At 47.9% G+C, this 19048-nt stretch overlaps 1 protein-coding gene across 1 annotated transcript in view; it reads right to left on the bottom strand.

Annotated features, from left to right (window-relative positions):
• The window catches only part of LOC124036648 (anthrax toxin receptor 2-like), a 158304-nt gene that overhangs the window by 93086 nt on the left and 46170 nt on the right, over positions 1-19048 (bottom strand). Inside the window, exons 10-12 of the mRNA XM_046351471.1 lie at positions 18759-18837; positions 16020-16115; positions 306-353 (exon numbers count right to left, since the gene is read on the bottom strand). Coding sequence (XP_046207427.1) covers positions 306-353; positions 16020-16115; positions 18759-18837 — 223 coding nt within the window. The remainder of the gene's footprint in view (positions 1-305; positions 354-16019; positions 16116-18758; positions 18838-19048) is intronic.

The raw sequence follows: 19048 nt of genomic DNA, 5'->3' as shown, positions 1-19048 counted from the left end.
GTCTGTGGATGTATGTGTGTGTCTGTGTCTGTGTATGTGTGTGTGTGTGTGTGTGTCTGTGTGTGTGTGTCTGTGTGTGTGTGTGTGTCTGTGTGTGTGTGTCTGTCTGTGTCTGTCTGTCTGTGTCTGTCTGTCTGTGTCTGTGTGTGTGTGTGTGTGTGTGTGTGTGTGTGTGTGTGTGTGTGTGTGTGTGTGTGTGTGTGTGTGTGTGTGTGTGTGTGTGTGTGTGTGTGTGTGTGTGTGTGTGTGTGTGTGTGTGTGTGTGTGTGTGTGTGTGTGTGTGTGTGTGTGTGTGTTGTACTCACGGGTGGCGGAGGCCTTGAGGGAGCAGGAGGAGGAGGAGGTTTAATGACCTGAAACACAAACAGTAAGCTGTCAGGGCAGGACACACAGACACACAGATAGATACACACAGATAGATACACACAGATAGATACACACAGATAGATACACACAGACAGATAGATACACACAGATACACACAGACAGATAGATACACACACACAGATAGATACACACACACAGATAGATACACACAGACAGATAGATACACACAGACAGATAGATACACACAGAGAGATAGATACACACAGACAGATAGATACACACACAGACAGATAGATACACACACAGACCGATAGATACACACAGACAGATAGATACACACACAGACAGATAGATACACACACAGACAGATAGATACACACAGACAGATAGATACACACAGACAGATAGATACACACAGACAGATAGATACACACACAGACGGATAGATACACACAGACAGATAGATACACACACACAGATAGATACACACAGACAGATAGATACACACATACAGATAGATACACACAGACAGATAGATACACACAGACAGATAGATACACACAGACAGATAGATACACACAGACAGATAGATACACACACAGACAGATAGATACACACAGACAGACACACACACATAGACACACACACATACAGATACACACACACACACAGATAGATACACACAAGCACACCCACACATACACACAGACACACACACACAGACACACACACACACACAGATAGACACACACACACAAACACGTCAGGTGATGACAGACATAGACAGGGCTGAACCAGGTGACGCATAGCAGGTGACAGTGTCTCTGTCAGCAATATGCTTGTGCTGTGCTACGTGTGTGTGTGTGTCTGTGTGTGTGTGCTTGTGTGCATGTGTTCGTGTGTATGTGTGTGTGTCTATATGTGTGTGTCTATGTGTGTGTGTGTCTCGTTCATGCACTTGCACGCGTGTGTTTGCCTGTCTTTTCTTTCAGTGTCTGTCGCACAACATTTCTCTGAGTTTCATAGTTTACTTTAGTCAACAGCCAGCCTATCGCTCTGCCGACTACTGTAACAAGGTCCTTCCTGAGAGCCAACACAGGGCCCATAGTACAAAATATTCATTCTGCTGACTACTGTGACAAGGTTCTTCCTGAGAGCCAACACAGGGCCCCTGGTGCAAAATAATTAAAGAAAGAGACAAATCAACTAGTTGACAGGGGAGAGCAGCTTCCTGTTTATCCTGTATGCATCCCAAATGGCACCCTATTCCCTACATAGTGCACTACTTTAGATCAGGATCCAAATGGCACCCTATTCCTTATATAGTGCACTACTTTAGACCAGAGCCCTATGACACCCTATTCCCTACATAGTGCACTACTGCTGAACAGAGCTCTATGATCCCTATGGGTCCTCAGTCAAAAGCAGTGCACTATATAGGTAATAGAGTGCCATTTGGGAGCAGTCCTGGTAATTAATTGGACAGGGTTCAGTGCTCCCAAGCAGCAATCCCCCAATAAGAAAGTCCTAAAGAGGTAATTAACATCAATGAAATGCAGAGAGGAGAGTGAAAAGAGGAGAGGAGACCAGATAAGATAAGAGAAGAGAGGTGAGGAGAAGAGAAGAGAGGCGAGGCGAGGCGAGGAGAGGAGAGGAGAAAGAGAGAGGAGAGGATAGGAGATGAGAGGATAGGGGAAGAGAGAGGAGAAGAGAGAGCATAGGAGAGGGAAGAGAGAGGAGAAGAGAGAGCATAGGAGAGGATAGAAGAGGAGAGGAGAGAGGAGAGGAGGAAAGAGAGAGTAGAGGATAGGATAGGAGATGAGAGGATAGGGGAAGAGAGAGGAGAAGAGAGAGCATAGGAGAGGATAGAAGATGAGAGGAGAGAGGAGAGGAGGAAAGAGAGAGGAGAGGATAGGAGAAGAGAGGAGAGGAGAAGAGGTAGGAAGAGAGAGGAGAAGATAGAAGAGAGGAGAGGAGAGGAGAGGTAAGGAAAGGAAAGGAAAGGAGAGAGGAGAGGAGAGGAGAGGAGAGGAGGAGAGGAAGAAGGAAGAGAGAGGAGAAGATAGAAGAGAGGAGAGGAGAGGAGAGGTAAGGAAAGGAAAGGAGAGGAGAGGAGAGGAGAGGAGAGGAGAGGAGAGGAGAGGAGAGGAGAGGAGAGGAGAGGAGAGGAGAGGAGAGGAGAGGAGAGGAGAGGAGAGGAGGAGAGGAAGAAGGAAGAGAGAGGAGATGGGAGGAGAAAGAGGACAGAGAAGTGAGGAAAGAGAAATGAGAGGAGAGGAGAGGAGAGGAGAGAAGAGAGCGGAAGAGAGAGGAGAAGATTGGGCTCGGAGACAAAACTGACAGGAAGACTGACATGAACATGAGCGCCTGGTCACAAAACACACACACACACACACACACACACACACACACACACACACACACACACACACACACACACACACACACACACACACACACACACACACACACACACACACACACACACACACACACACACAGACACAGACACACAGACAGACAGACAGACAGACAGACAGACAGACAGACAGACAGACAGACAGACAGACAGACAGACAGACAGACACACACACACACACACACACACACACAGACACACACACACACACACAGACACACACAGACACACACAGACACACACACACACAGACACACACACACACACACACACACACACACACACCGCACACAGACACACACACACACCGCACAGACACACACACCACACACAGACACACACACACACCGCACAGACACACACACACCGCACACAGACACACACACACACCGCACACAGACACACACACACCGCACACAGACACACACACACACCGCACACACACACACACACACACACACACACACACACACACACACACACACACACACACACACACACACACACACACACACACACACACACACACACACACACACACACACACACACACACAGACACACACACACACAGACGCACACACACACAGACACGCACACACACACACAGACACACACACACACACACAGACACACACACACACACACACACACACACACACACACACACACACAGACACACACACACACCACACACACACAGACACACACACACCGCACACAGACACACACACACACCGCACAGACACACACACACACCACACACAGACACACACACACACCACACACAGACACACACACACACCACACACAGACACACACACACACCGCACAGACACACACACACCGCACAGACACACACACACCGCACACAGACACACACACACACACACCGCACAGACACACACACACCACACACAGACACACACACACACCGCACAGACACACACACACCACACACAGACACACACACACACTGCACAGACACACACACACCGCACACCGCACACAGACACACACACACACCGCACACAGACACACACACACACCGCACAGACACACACACACCGCACACAGACACACACACACACCGCACACAGACACACACACACACACCGCACAGACACACACACACCACACACAGACACACACACACACCGCACACAGACACACACACACACACACACACACACACACACCGCACACAGACACACACACACACCGCACAGACACACACACACACACAGACACACACACACACCGCACACAGACACACACACACACACAGACACACACACACACACACAGACACACACACACCACACACAGACACACACACACACCGCACACAGACACACACACACACCGCACAGACACACACACACCACACACAGACACACACACACACCGCACACAGACACACACACACACCGCACAGACACACACACACACACACACAGACACACACAGCACACAGACACACACACACCGCACACACACACACACACACCACACACAGACACACACACACACACACACACACACACACCACACACAGACACACACACACACCGCACACAGACACACACACCACACACACACACACACCGCACACAGACACACACACCACACACAGACACACACACACCGCACACAGACACACACACACCGCACAAACACACCGCATGAACACACTGCACACAGACACACACACAAACACAGACACACACACACCGCGCACACACACACACCGTACACACACACACACACACACACACACACACAGACACACACCGACGCACACACACACCGCACACAGACACACACCACAAACACACCACACACAAATACACACACACACAAACACACCCACTCAGACACATGCACACACACACCTCCCATCCCAGAGTTATGTGACAAGCAGGCCTGTCCTGTATGTGACAGTGATTGTGACTACTGACTGACTAGCAGGCCTGTCCTGTCTGTGACAGTGATTGTGACTACTGACTGACTAGCAGGCCTGTCCTGTATGTGACAGTAGTTGTGACATGACTACTCTGGTACAGTTATACCACACCTCTCCTGTTAATGCAGCTAATGTACTGTTGTCATTATATTAATGACAAAATAATCAATTAGGGTTAATTAAATGCTCTGACTCAAATCCAGTCATGTCCGTGAGTCGGTCTTCTTATCTTCCTGTCTGTCTGTCTGTCTGTCTACTCTACACGGTACACTGATTAACGGCATTTTAGGCAGACCGTACGTTTGCGGATTAGCTCCTTTTATTAAGTAATTATGCAGCAGATTTTCCAGGACATATTGTGGGATAAATAAAAGCATTATACAAATGAGAGTGTATCTGCTGCTACAGGACGTGTCTGGTAGTTCTCTAACTACCAGACAAACAGATGTGACCAGGGAGGGGAGGCTCACAGCAAGCGCTGCCGAAGCATGCGGTGCTCGCACAGTAATTCATAAACTAGCTATGTCTCTGGTTACTTAACCATCTGGTGTGTGTGTGTGTGTGTGTGTGTGTGTGTGTGTGTGTGTGTGTGTGTGTGTGTGTGTGTGTGTGTGTGTGTGTGTGTGTGTGTGTGTGTGTGTGTGTGTGTGTGTGTGTGTGTGTGTGTGTGTGTGTGTGTGTGTGTTGCTGGATTTTAGTGGATGGGGGATCCTAATAGATACCAATAAAGTACTAAATACTTAACCGTCTGACATTTAGCCTGGTCAGGCCCAAAGCTGCAACACAAACACCAGGTTCCCTTGACCAATCACAGCAACTCAGGGCATCATAACCATATAGCCCTCTCTGTTAATTGTCCAATTGGAATTGCTAATGTTAATCCCATTAATTTTACCCCCATTTTAAACCCTTCGTGTTGAGTCAAACTGTTTAAACCCTCCATGTTGAGTCAAGATGTTTAAAACCCATAATGTTGAGTCAAACTGTTTAAACCCTCCATGTTGAGTCAAGATGTTTAAAAACCCTCCATGTTGAGTCAAGCTGTTGGAACCCTCCACGTTGAGTCAAGCTGTTTAAAACCCATAATGTTGAGTCAAGCTGTTTAAAACCCATAATGTTGAGTCAAGCTGTTTAAAACCCATAATGTTGAGTCAAGCTGTTGGAACCCTCCACGTTGAGTCAAGCTGTTTAAAACCCATAATGTTGAGTCAAGCTGTTTAAAACCCATAATGTTGAGTCAAGCTGTTGGAACCCTCCACGTTGAGTCAAGCTGTTTAAAACCTATAATGTTGAGTCAAGCTGTTTAAAACCCATAATGTTGAGTCAAGCTGTTGGAACCCTCCCATGCTGAGTCAAGCTGTTTAAACCCTCCATGTTGAGTCAAGCTGTTTAAACCCTCCATGTTGAATACAACTGTTTAAACCCTCCACGTTGAGTCATGCTGTTGGAACCCTCCATGTTGAGTCAAGCTGTTGAAACCCTCCATGTTGAGTCAAGCTGTTTAAAACCCTTCATGTTGAGTCAAGCTGTTTAAACCCTCCACGTTGAGTCAAGCTGTTTAAAACCCTCCATGATGAGTCAATCTGTTTAAACCCTCCATGTTGAGTCAAGCTGTTTAAACCCTCCATGTTGAGTCAAGCTGTTTAAACCCTCCATGTTGAGTCAAGCTGTTTAAACCCTCCACGTTGAGTCAAGCTGTTGGAACCCTCCATGTTGAGTCAAGCTGTTTAAACCCTCCATGTTGAGTCAAGCTGTTTAAACCCTCCACGTTGAGTCAAGCTGTTGTAACCCTCCATGTTGAGTCAAGCTGTTTAAACCCTCCATGTTGAGTCAAGCGGTTTTTAAAACCTTTCATGATGAGTCAAGCTGTTTAAACCCTCCATGTTGAGTCAATCTGTTTAAAACCCTCCATGTTGAGTCAAGCTGTTGGAACCCTCCATGTTGAGTCAAGCCTCCATGTTGAGTCAATATGTTTAAAAACCTCCATGTTGAGTCAAGCTGTTTAAAACCCATTATGTTGAGTCAAGCTGTTGGAACCCTCCAACAGAAAGCTATATTGTGCTGCGTGTCTTTAAGCCCACCACAACACACACACATCACTGTACGAAAAACTGATTAAAACAACTGATTCAGGGGAGGGGGTGTAGTTCATATCAGGGGAAGGAGTAGTTCATATCAGGGTAGGGGGTAGTTCATATCAGGGTAGGGGGTAGTTCATATCAGGGGAGGGGGTAGTTCATATCTGGGGTGAGGGGTAGTTCATATCAGGGGAGGGGGTGTAGTTCATATCAGGGGAGGGGAGGGGGTAGTTCATATCAGGGTAGGGGGTAGTTCATATCAGGGTAGGGGGGTAGTTCATATCAGGGTAGGGGGTAGTTCATATCAGGGGAGGGGGGGTAGTTCATATCAGGGGAGGGGGTAGTTCATATCAGGGTAGGGGGAGGGGGTAGTTCATATCAGGGTAGGGGGTAGTTCATATCAGGGTAGGGGGTAGTTCATATCAGGGTAGGGGGTAGTTCATATCAGGGTAGGGGGTAGTTCATATCAGGGTAGGGGGTAGTTCATATCTGGGGAGGGGTAGTTCATATCAGGGGGGGGTAGTTCATATCTGGGGAGGGGGTAGTTCATATCTGGGGAGGGGGTAGTTCATATCAGGGGAGGGGGTAGTTCATATCAGGGGAGGGGGTAGTTCATATCTGGGGAGGGGGTAGTTCATATCTGGGGAGGGGGTAGTTCATATCAGGGGAGGGGGTAGTTCATATCAGGGGAGGGGGTAGTTCATATAATAATAATAATAATATCAGGGGAGGGGGTAGTTCATATCAGGGGAGGGGGTAGTTCATATCAGGGGAGGGGGTAGTTCATATCAGGGGAGGGGGTAGTTCATATCAGGGGAGGGGGTAGTTCATATCAGGGGAGGGAGGTAGTTCATATCAGGGGAGGGGAGGTAGTTCATATCAGGGGAGGGGGTAGTTCATATCAGGGTAGGGGGTAGTTCATATCAGGGTAGAAGGAAGGGGGTAGTTCAAATCAGGGGAGGGAGGTAGTTCATATCAGGGTAGGGGGTAGTTCATATCAGGGGAGGGAGGTAGTTCATATCAGGGGAGGGGGTGTAGTTCATATCAGGGGAAGGAGTAGTTCATATCAGGGTAGGGGGTAGTTCATATCAGGGTAGGGGGTAGTTCATATCAGGGGAGGGGGTAGTTCATATCAGGGTAGGGGGTAGTTCATATCTGGGGTGAGGGTAGTTCATATCAGGGGAGGGGGTGTAGTTCATATCAGGGGAGGGGAGGGGGTAGTTCATATCAGGGGAGGGGGTAGTTCATATCAGGGGAGGGGGTAGTTCATATCAGGGGAGGGGAGGGGGTAGTTCATATCAGGGGAGGGGGTAGTTCATATCAGGGTAGGGGGAGGGGGTAGTTCATATCAGGGTAGGGGGTAGTTCATATCAGGGTAGGGGGTAGTTCATATCAGGGTAGGGGGTAGTTCATATCAGGGTAGGGGGTAGTTCATATCTGGGGAGGGGGTAGTTCATATCAGGGGAGGGGGTAGTTCATATCTGGGGAGGGGTAGTTCATATCAGGGGAGGGGGTAGTTCATATCAGGGGAGGGGGTAGTTCATATCAGGGGAGGGGGTAGTTCATATCAGGGGAGGGGGTAGTTCATATCAGGGGAGGGGGTAGTTCATATCAGGGGAATGGGGGTAGTTCATATCAGGGGAGGGGGTAGTTCATATCAGGGGAGGGGGTAGTTCATATCAGGGGAGGGGGTAGTTCATATCAGGAGGGGGAGGGGGTAGTTCATATCAGGGGAGGGGGGTAGTTCATATCAGGGGAGGGGGTAGTTCATATCAGGGTAGGGGGTAGTTCATATCAGGGGAGGGGGTAGTTCATATCAGGGGAGGGAGGTAGTTCATATCAGGGTAGGGGGTAGTTCATATCAGGGGAGGGGGTAGTTCATATCAGGGGAGGGAGGTAGTTCATATCGGGGGAGGGGGTAGTTCATATCAGGGTAGAAGGGAGGGGGTAGTTCATATCAGGGGAGGGGGTAGTTCATATCAGAGTAGAAGGGAGGGGGTAGTTCATATCAGGGTAGGGGGTAGTTCATATCAGGGTAGGGGGTAGTTCATATCAGGGTAGGGGTAGTTCATATCAGGGTAGGGGGTAGTTCATATCAGGGTAGGGGGTAGTTCATATCAGGGTAGGGGGTAGTTCATATCAGGGTAGGGGGTAGTTCATATCAGGGTAGGGGGGTAGTTCATATCAGGGTAGGGGGGTAGTTCATATCAGGGTAGGGGTAGTTCATATCAGGGTAGGGGGTAGTTCATATCAGGGGAGGGGGGTAGTTCATATCAGGGTAGGGGGTAGTTCATATCAGGGAGGGGGGTAGTTCATATCAGGGGAGGGGGGTAGTTCATATCAGGGTAGGGGGGGTAGTTCATATCAGGGTAGGGGTAGTTCATATCAGGGTAGGGGTAGTTCATATCAGGGGAGGGGGGTAGTTCATATCATGGTAGGGGGTAGTTCATATCAGGGGAGGGGGTAGTTCATATCAGGGGAGGGGGGTAGTTCATATCAGGGGGGGTAGTTCATATCAGGGGAGGGGGGTAGTTCATATCAGGGTAGGGGTAGTTCATATCAGGGGAGGGGAGTAGTTCATATCAGGGGAGGGGGTAGTTCATATCAGGGGAGGGGGTAGTTCATATCAGGGGGAGGGGGTAGTTCATATCAGGGGAGGGGGTAGTTCATATCAGGGGAGGGAGGTAGTTCATATCAGGGGGGGGGAGGTAGTTCATATCAGGGGAGGGGGTAGTTCATATCAGGGTAGGGGGTAGTTCATATCAGGGTAGAAGGAAGGGGGTAGTTCAAATCAGGGGAGGGAGGTAGTTCATATCAGGGTAGGGGGTAGTTCATATCAGGGTAGGGGGGTAGTTCATATCAGGGGAGGGAGGTAGTTCATATCAGGGGAGGGAGGTAGTTCATATCAGGGGAGGGGGTAGTTCATATCAGGGTAGAAGGAAGGGGGTAGTTCAAATCAGGGGAGGGGGTAGTTCATATCAGGGTAGGGGGGTAGTTCATATCAGGGGAGGGGGTAGTTCATATCAGGGGAGGGGGTAGTTCATATCAGGGTAGAAGGAAGGGGGTAGTTCAAATCAGGGGAGGGGGTAGTTTATATCAGGGTGGGGGGGTGTAGTTCAATCAGGGTAGGAGGGAGGAGTGTAGTTATCTGTGCTTATTTCCTATAAACATAAATAAAGGCGTAATTCACCACCAGTACGACCTCGTTCCATGTGGGAAGGAGATGGTTTGCGTGTGTGTGTGTGATCCTGTCCTCATCCCAACCTATCCTCACCGCCTCATCCTGCTGTATCTCTGAAACCAGCTGAAACCTGACAGACTGGGGGTTGAAATATTAACAACCCACACAAATGCCCTCTCCTCCTTTCACCCTCTCCTCCCCTATCCCTCCTCCTCTTCTCCTCTCCCTCTTCCCCCTCCTCCCTCCCCTTCTCCTCCTCTACCCCTTCCTCCTCTCCCTCTCCCCACTCCTCTCCTCTACCCCTTCCTCCTCACCCTCTCCCCACTCCTCTCCTCTACCCCTTCCTCCTCACCCTACTTCTCTCCTCTACCCCTTCCTCCCTCTCTCCTCCTCTCCCTCTCTCCTCCTCCTCTCCCCACCTCCTCTCTCCCTCTCCTCCCTCCCCCCCCCCTCCTCTCCCCTCTCTCCTCCCTCCTCTCCCTCTCTCCTCCTCTCTCCCCCGCCTCCTCTCCCTCCCCCCCCTCCTCCTCCTCCCCCTCCTCTCCCTCTCTCCTCCTCTCCCCACCTCCTCTCTCCCCCGCCTCCTCCCCCTCCTCCTCCTCTCCCCCTCCTCCTCCTCCTCCCCACCTCCTCTCTCCCCACCTCCTCTCTCCCCACCTCCTCTCTCCCCCCTCCTCTCTCCCCACCTCCTCTCTCCCTCTCCTCCTCTCCCCCTCTCCCTCTCCCCCTCCCTCCTCCCCTCTCCCCCTCCTCCTCCTCCTCTCCCTCTCCTCCTCCTCCCTCTCCTCCTCTCCCCCTCCTCCTCCTCTCCCCAGGTCCCTGATGGAGAGCAGCAGCAGCTCCAACACCAAGACAAACACATCCCCAGCCAGACATGCTGCAGGGGCTTTACATTGCAATGTCTTTGTTGGTTTTCCAGAATATGCTTCCATCTCATCCTGGATGAAGACAGGTGACGCATATAATTATCACATTATTATTGGCAGTATTATTTATTATTTGGAAGCTGCTACTGGTGGTGGTGATACTGATGGTGTTGGTATTAGTGGTGGTGGTGGTGGTGGTGATTCTGATGGTGTTGGTATTAGTGGTGGTGGTGGTGATTCTGATGGTGTTGGTGTTAGTGATGGTGGTGGTGATTCTGATGGTGGTGGTGATTCTGATGGTGGTGGTGGTGGTGATTCTGATGGTGTTGGTGTTAGTGATGGTGGTGGTGATTCTGATGGTGGTGGTGTTAGTGATGGTGTTGGTGATTCTGATGGTGTTAGTGGTGGTGTTGGTGGTGGTGATTCTGATGGTGTTGGTGTTATTGATGGTGGTGGTGATTCTGATGGTGGTGGTGGTGATTCTGATGGTGTTGGTGATTCTGATGGTGGTGGTGATTCTGATGGTGTTAGTGGTGGTGTTGGTGGTGGTGATTCTGATGGTGTTGGTGATTCTGATGGTGTTAGTGGTGGTGTTGGTGGTGGTGATTCTGTTGGTGTTGGTGGTGGTGTTGGTGATTCTGATGGTGGTGGTGTTGGTGATTCTGATGGTGTTGGTGTTAGTGGTGGTGATTCTGTTGGTGTTGGTGTTAGTGGTGGTGATTCTGATGGTGTTGGTGTTAGTGGTGGTGAGTCTGATGGTGTTGGTGTTAGTGGTGGTGAGTGATGGTGTTGGTGTTAGTGGTGGTGATTCTGATGGTGTTGGTGTTAGTGGTGGTGATTCTGATGGTGTTGGTGTTAGTGGTGGTGATTCTGATGGTGTTGGTGTTAGTGGTGGTGATTCTGATGGTGTTGGTGTTTGTGGTGGTGATTTTGATGGTCTTGGTGTTAGTGGTGGTGATTCTGATGGTGTTGGTGATTCTGATGGTGGTGGTGTTGGTGATTCTGATTGTGTTGGTGTTACTTGTGGTGTTGGTGATACTGATGGTGTTGGTGTTACTTGTGGTGTTGGGGATACTGATGGTGTTAGTGGTGGTGTTGGTGATTCTGATGGTGTTAGTGGTGGTGTTGGTGATTCTGATGGTGTTGGTGTTAGTTGTGGTGTTGGTGATACTGATGGTGTTGGTATTACTTGTGGTGTTGGTGATACTGATGGTGTTAGTGGTGGTGTTGGTGATTCTGATGGTGTTGGTGTTAGTTGTGGTGTTGGTGTTAGTTGTGGTGTTGGTGATACTGATGGTGTTGGTGTTAGTTGTGGTGTTGGTGATACTGATGGTGTTGGTGTTACTTGTGGTGTTGGTGATACTGTTGGTGGTGGTGTTGGTGGTGGTGATACTGATGGTGTTAGTATTAGTGGTGGTGTTGGTTATTCTGATGGTGGTGTTTTTTTGATAATAGTGTTGGACATGGTGTTGGTGATGGTGTTGGTGATGGTCATGGTGTTGGTGATGGTCATGGTGTTGGTGATGGTTATGGTGTTGGTGAGGGTTATGGTGTTGGTCATGGTGATGGTCATGGTCATGGTGTTGGTGATGGTTATGGTGTTGGTCATGGTGTTGGTGTTGGTGATGGTCATGGTGTTGGTGATGGCCGTGGTGTTGGTGATGGCCGTGGTGTTGGTGATGGTGTTGGTGATGGTCATGGTGTTGGTGATGGTTATGGTGTTGGTGATGGTCATGGTGTTGGTGATGGTCATGGTGTTGGTTATGGTGTTGGTCATGGTGTTGGTGTTGGTGATGGTCATGGTGTTGGTGATGGTCATGGTGTTGGTCATGGTCATGGTGTTGGTCATGGTCATGGTGTTGGTCATGGTCATGGTGTTGGTCATGGTCATGGTGTTGGTGATGGTCATGGTGTTGGTGATGGTCATGGTGTTGGTGATGGCCGTGGTGTTGGTGATGGTGTTGGTGATGGTCATGGTGTTGGTGATGGTTATGGTCATGGTGTTGGTGTTGGTGATGGTCATGGTGTTGGTGATGGTCATGGTGTTGGTGATGGTCATGGTGTCGGTGATGGTTATGGTGTTGGTGATGGTGTTGGTGATGGTCATGGTGTTGGTGATGGTTATGGTGTTGGTGATGGTTATGGTGTTGGTCATGGTGTTGGTGATGGTCATGGTGTTGGTCATGGTGTTGGTGATGGTCATGGTGTTGGTAATGGTCATGGTGTTGGTGATGGCCCTGGTGACGGTCATGGGTGATTGGTGATGGTATTATTGGTGATTGGTGATGGTATTGGTGATGGAGATGGTATTGGTGATGGTTAATGGTGATGGTTTTATTGTTGATGGTATTGGTGATGGTGTTTGGTGATGGTATTATTGGTGATTGGTGATGGTATTATTGGTGATTGGTGATGGTATTGGTGATGGTATAATTGGTGATTGGTGATGGTATTATTGGTGATGGTATTATTGGTGATGGTATTACATTTACATTACATTTAAGTCATTTAGCAGACGCTCTTATCCAGAGCGACTTACAAATTGGTGCATTCACCTTATGACATCCAGTGGGACAGTCACTTAACAATAGTGCATCTAAAACTTAGGGGGGGTGGGGTGAGAGGGATTACTTAACCTATCCTAGGTATTCCTTAAAGAGGTGGGGTTTCAGGTGTCTCCGGAAGGTGGTGATTGACTCCGCTGTCCTGGCGTCGTGAGGGAGTTTGTTCCACCATTGGGGGGCCAGGGCAGCGAACAGTTTTGACTGGGCTGAGCGGGAGCTGTACTTCCTCAGTGGTAGGGAGGCGAGCAGGCCAGAGGTGGATGAACGCAGTGCCCTTGTTTGGGTGTAGGGCCTGATCAGAGCCTGGAGGTACTGAGGTGCCGTTCCCCTCACAGCTCCGTAGGCAAGCACCATGGTCTTGTAGCGGATGCGAGCTTCAACTGGAAGCCAGTGGAGAGAACGGAGGAGCGGGGTGACGTGAGAGAACTTGGGAAGGTTGAACACCAGATGGTATTGGTGACAGTTTCGTGATGGTATTGGTGATGGTATTATTGGTGATTGGTGATGGTATTGGTGACGGTTTTGGTGATGGTATTGGTGATTGGTGATGGTATTGGTGATGGTTATTGGTGATGGTATTGGTGATGGTATTGGGGACAGTTTGGTGATGGTATTGGTGATGGTATTGGTGATTGGTGATGGTGATTTGTGATGGTATTGGTGATGGAGATGGTATTGGTGATTGGTGATGGTATTGGTGACGGTTTGGTGATGGTATTGGTGACGGTCATGGGTGATTGGTGATGGTATTATTGGTGATTGGTGATGGTATTGGTGACGGTTTGGTGATGGTATTGGTGACGGTCATGGTGATTGGTGATGGTATTATTGGTGATTGGTGATGGTATTGGTGACGGTTTGGATACGGTATATTTCCGTTTGTCAGGGTTCCCATATAGAAGAGGGGGACAGAGGAGGTCTAAGGACCATCTGTAGGCATTATGTATATCCTGAAAACATCATCTGGAAACGGCTTTTCTAAATGGAGAGAGGAAGATGTGGAATGGGTTGCGGGAGGGGGGGGGATTGTTATGCTGAAGACAAAGCACTGAGAATCCATGAGCTTCCATAAAAACATACTGAAACTCCTCACAAAGGAGGAAAATATGATATATGATGTACAAAAAAAAGGTTTGGTGTGAACAAAGGCTTTGAAACAGATATTTAATATCAACTGAACAAACCATCATAACACGAAACACGAGAAGGGGAATAGAAAAATCTGCGCCAAAAAACAAAAAGAGAAGTGCTTCCTGGGAGAGGAAAGTCACACCACACTAAACAGGCTCTACTGTTTCCAGATACGGGATGTGGTAAAGATCTCAGAGTTAAATAGAACACATATCTCTATCGCTATGGTTACTACTTCCTGTTAGAGCCTCTTCCTCTGTGGTGCTGTGCAGCTCTTTGCAGGCAGTAATGAGGTAAAACGTGGGGTGAAGAAGAGTTTAACAGTGGAGCTGGCTGCCTGCCAACGCCAACCACCTCACCTCAGCTGAGCTCGTGAACAACGTGGAGATCGCGGAGCATGTTCCATTCATGACTGGCTTGGCCGTGATGGTTGCGTTTACCTGGCATCATCCCACGGGGGAGGGAGGGCTGATGCTGGGGCATGGCTATAATAATGGCTTTTGGCTAAGGGTTTGACTGGGTCGGTATATCTTTACTTACAACAGATCATATCCAGAACCAGACAGGTTCTGTGTTTACGCTGTCATGTGTATCCTTTATTTATACAGTTCATCCTCCTTGATAAGATGAACTGTTGAAACAGAGACTTGTAGTTACGAGGGACATTAGTGTTTACAGTGATTGTTTAAGTTGCTTACAGTATAGTCTGCAGCTTGCTGACACAGGAAGGACACATTGAGGAGTATTTTACACAATACACAAAGACAACTTCCTCTAACCACTACCTAGTGGTTAGAGCGTTGGACTAGTAAATGAAAGGTTGCAAGATCGTATCCCCCGAGCTGACAAGGTACAAATCTGTCGTTCTGCCCCCCTGAACAAGGCAGTTAACCCACTGTTCCTAGGCCGTCATTGAAAATAAGAAATTTTCCCTTAACAGACTTGCCTGGTTAAATATAAATAAATAAACATTTCTGTATGTTATAAATGTGGAAATGAACCAGAGGGCAGGAACATTTCTGTATGTTATAAATGTGGAAATGAACCAGAGGGCAGGAACATTTCTGTATGTTATAAATGTGGAAATGAACCAGAGGGCAGGAACATTTCTGTATGTTATAAATGTGGAAATGAACCAGAGGGCAGGAACATTTCTGTGTGTTATAAATGTGGAAATGAACCAGAGGGCAGGAACATTTCTGTATGTTATAAATGTGGAAATGAACCAGAGGGCAGGAACATTTCTGTATGTTATAAATGTGGAAATGAACCAGAGGGCAGGAACATTTCTGTGTGTTATAAATGTGGAAATGAACCAGAGGGCAGGAACATTTCTGTGTGTTATAAATGTGGAAATGAACCAGAGGGCAGGAACATTTCTGTATGTTATAAATGTGGAAATGAACCAGAGGGCAGGAACATTTCTGTATGTTATAAATGTGTCAGTGTTTTGTGTTATTATGTTATAGACTGCGTTGTTAGACTCACCACAGTGCAGCAGAGAGGCCAGAACCACCATGCTGCTGCTAACGCTGCCAGTAACAACAGCAACAGGAACACTATGGCTACCGCGAAGCCGTCCGACTGACACAGGGAGAGAAAAATACACGTTAGACCAGCCAGAGGTCATTCAATAGACAGATAAGACCAGCCAGAGGTCATTCAATAGACAGATAAGACCAGCCAGAGGTCATTCAATAGACAGATAAGACCAGCCAGAGGTCATTCAATAGACAGATAAGACCAGCCAGAGGTCATTCAATAGACAGATAAGACCAGCCAGAGGTCATTCAATAGACAGATAAGACCAGCCAGAGGTCATTCAATAGACAGATACGACCAGCCAGAGGTCATTCAATAGACAGATAAGACCAGCCAGAGGTCATTCAATAGACAGATAAGACCGGCCAGAGGTCATTCAATAGACAGATAAGACCGGCCAGAGGTCATTCAATAGACAGATAAGACCAGCCAGAGGTCATTCAATAGACAGATAAGACCAGCCAGAGGTCATTCAATAGACAGATAAGACCAGCCAGAGGTCATTCAATAGACAGATAAGACCAGCCAGAGGTCATTCAATAGACAGATAAGACCAGCCAGAGGTCATTCAATAGACAGATAAGACCAGCCAGAGGTCATTCAATAGACAGATAAGACCAGCCAGAGGTCATTCAATAGACAGATAAGACCAGCCAGAGGTCATTCAATAGACAGATAAGACCAGCCAGAGGTCATTCAATAGACAGATAAGACCAGCCAGAGGTCATTCAATAGACAGATAAGACCAGCCAGAGGTCATTCAATAGACAGATAAGACCAGCCAGAGGTCATTCAATAGACAGATAAGACCAGCCAGAGGTCATTCAATAGACAGATAAGACCAGCCAGAGGTCATTCAATAGACAGATAAGACCAGCCAGAGGTCATTCAATAGACAGATAAGACCGGCCAGAGGTCATTCAATAGACAGATAAGACCAGCCAGAGGTCATTCAATAGACAGATAAGACCAGCCAGAGGTCATTCAATAGACAGATAAGACCAGCCAGAGGTCATTCAATAGACAGATAAGACCAGCCAGAGGTCATTCAATAGACAGATAAGACCAGCCAGAGGTCATTCAATAGACAGATAAGACCGGCCAGAGGTCATTCAATAGACAGATAAGACCGGCCAGAGGTCATTCAATAGACAGATAAGACCGGCCAGAGGTCATTCAATAGACAGATAAGACCAGCCAGAGGTCATTCAATAGACAGATAAGACCAGCCAGAGGTCATTCAATAGACAGATAAGACCAGCCAGAGGTCATTCAATAGACAGATAAGACCAGCCAGAGGTCATTCAATAGACAGATAAGACCAGCCAGAGGTCATTCAATAGACAGATAAGACCAGCCAGAGGACATTCAATAGACAGATAAGACCAGCCAGAGGTCATTCAATAGACAGATAAGACCAGCCAGAGGTCATTCAATAGACAGATAAGACCAGCCAGAGGTCATTCAATAGACAGATAAGACCAGCCAGAGGTCATTCAATAGACAGATAAGACCAGCCAGAGGTCATTCAATAGACAGATAAGACCAGCCAGAGGTCATTCAATAGACAGATAAGACCAGCCAGAGGTCATTCAATAGACAGATAAGACCAGCCAGAGGTCATTCAATAGACAGATAAGACCAGCCAGAGGTCATTCAATAGACAGATAAGACCACCCAGAGGTCATTCAATAGACAGATAAGACCAGCCAGAGGTCATTCAATAGACAGATAAGACCAGCCAGAGGTCATTCAATAGACAGATAAGACCAGCCAGAGGTCATTCAATAGACAGATAAGACCAGCCAGAGGTCATTCAATAGACAGATAAGACCAGCCAGAGGTCATTCAATAGACAGATAAGACCACCCAGAGGTCATTCAATAGACAGATAAGACCAGCCAGAGGTCATTCAATAGACAGATAAGACCAGCCAGTGGTCATTCCATAGACAGAAAAGACGAGCCAGAGGTCATTCAATAGACAGATAAGACCAGCCAGAGGTCATTCAATAGACAGAAAAGACCAGCCAGAGGTCATTCAATAGACAGAAAAGACCAGCCAGAGGTCATTCAATAGACAGATAAGACCAGCCAGAGGTCATTCAATAGACAGATAAGACCAGCCAGAGGTCATTCAATAGACAGATAAGACCAGCCAGAGGTCATTCAATAGACAGATAAGACCAGCCAGAGGTCATTCAATAGACAGATAAGACCAGCCAGAGGTCATTCAATAGACAGATAAGACCGGCCAGAGGTCATTCAATAGACAGATAAGACCAGCCAGAGGTCATTCAATAGACAGAAAAGACCAGCCAGAGGTCATTCAATAGACAGATAAGACCAGCCAGAGGTCATTCAATAGACAGATAAGATCAGCCAGAGGTCATTCAATAGACAGATAAGACCACCCAGAGGTCATTCAATAGACAGAAAAGACCACCCAGAGGTCATTCAATAGACAGATAAGACCAGCCAGAGGTCATTCAATAGACAGATAAGACCAGCCAGAGGTCATTCAATAGACAGATAAGACCAGCCAGAGGTATGCACATAGGACATAGGTCCCGTGTGGCTTCAGTTTGTAAAGTACGGCTATTCTACCTAAGCACAAGTTGTAGATGAATATAGACTGTATAACTTAACCCTTTTATTAACAGATATTGGACAATGCGAAACTCACACATGTGGTGGCGTAGATGGTGAAGGCACTAAGGATGAAGGACTTTCCATGGTTCAGACTTATGAGGACGTCCATGGACCTAGAAAGACGAGCACAACACACACTGTTTAACGCCACAATAGCCCTGAATAGGGGGGGGGGGGCAGTGTATGACTTATTTTTCACGAGGGGAACGAGTTCTAAAATGGCGCAATTAAAACCCCTAATGATGAACGGCAGAGCTATTTCCGTATGTCCATTATGCCAGATCCAATTACCATGCCTTTAAGCAGGAAACGGAACGACTGAAA

This window comes from Oncorhynchus gorbuscha, linkage group LG05 (genome assembly GCF_021184085.1).
Source record: "Oncorhynchus gorbuscha isolate QuinsamMale2020 ecotype Even-year linkage group LG05, OgorEven_v1.0, whole genome shotgun sequence".
In the NCBI taxonomy this organism is placed as follows: Eukaryota; Metazoa; Chordata; class Actinopteri; order Salmoniformes; family Salmonidae; genus Oncorhynchus; species Oncorhynchus gorbuscha.
Note: the sequence above shows the minus strand (reverse complement) of the source record. Positions and strands in the feature narration are given on the sequence as shown.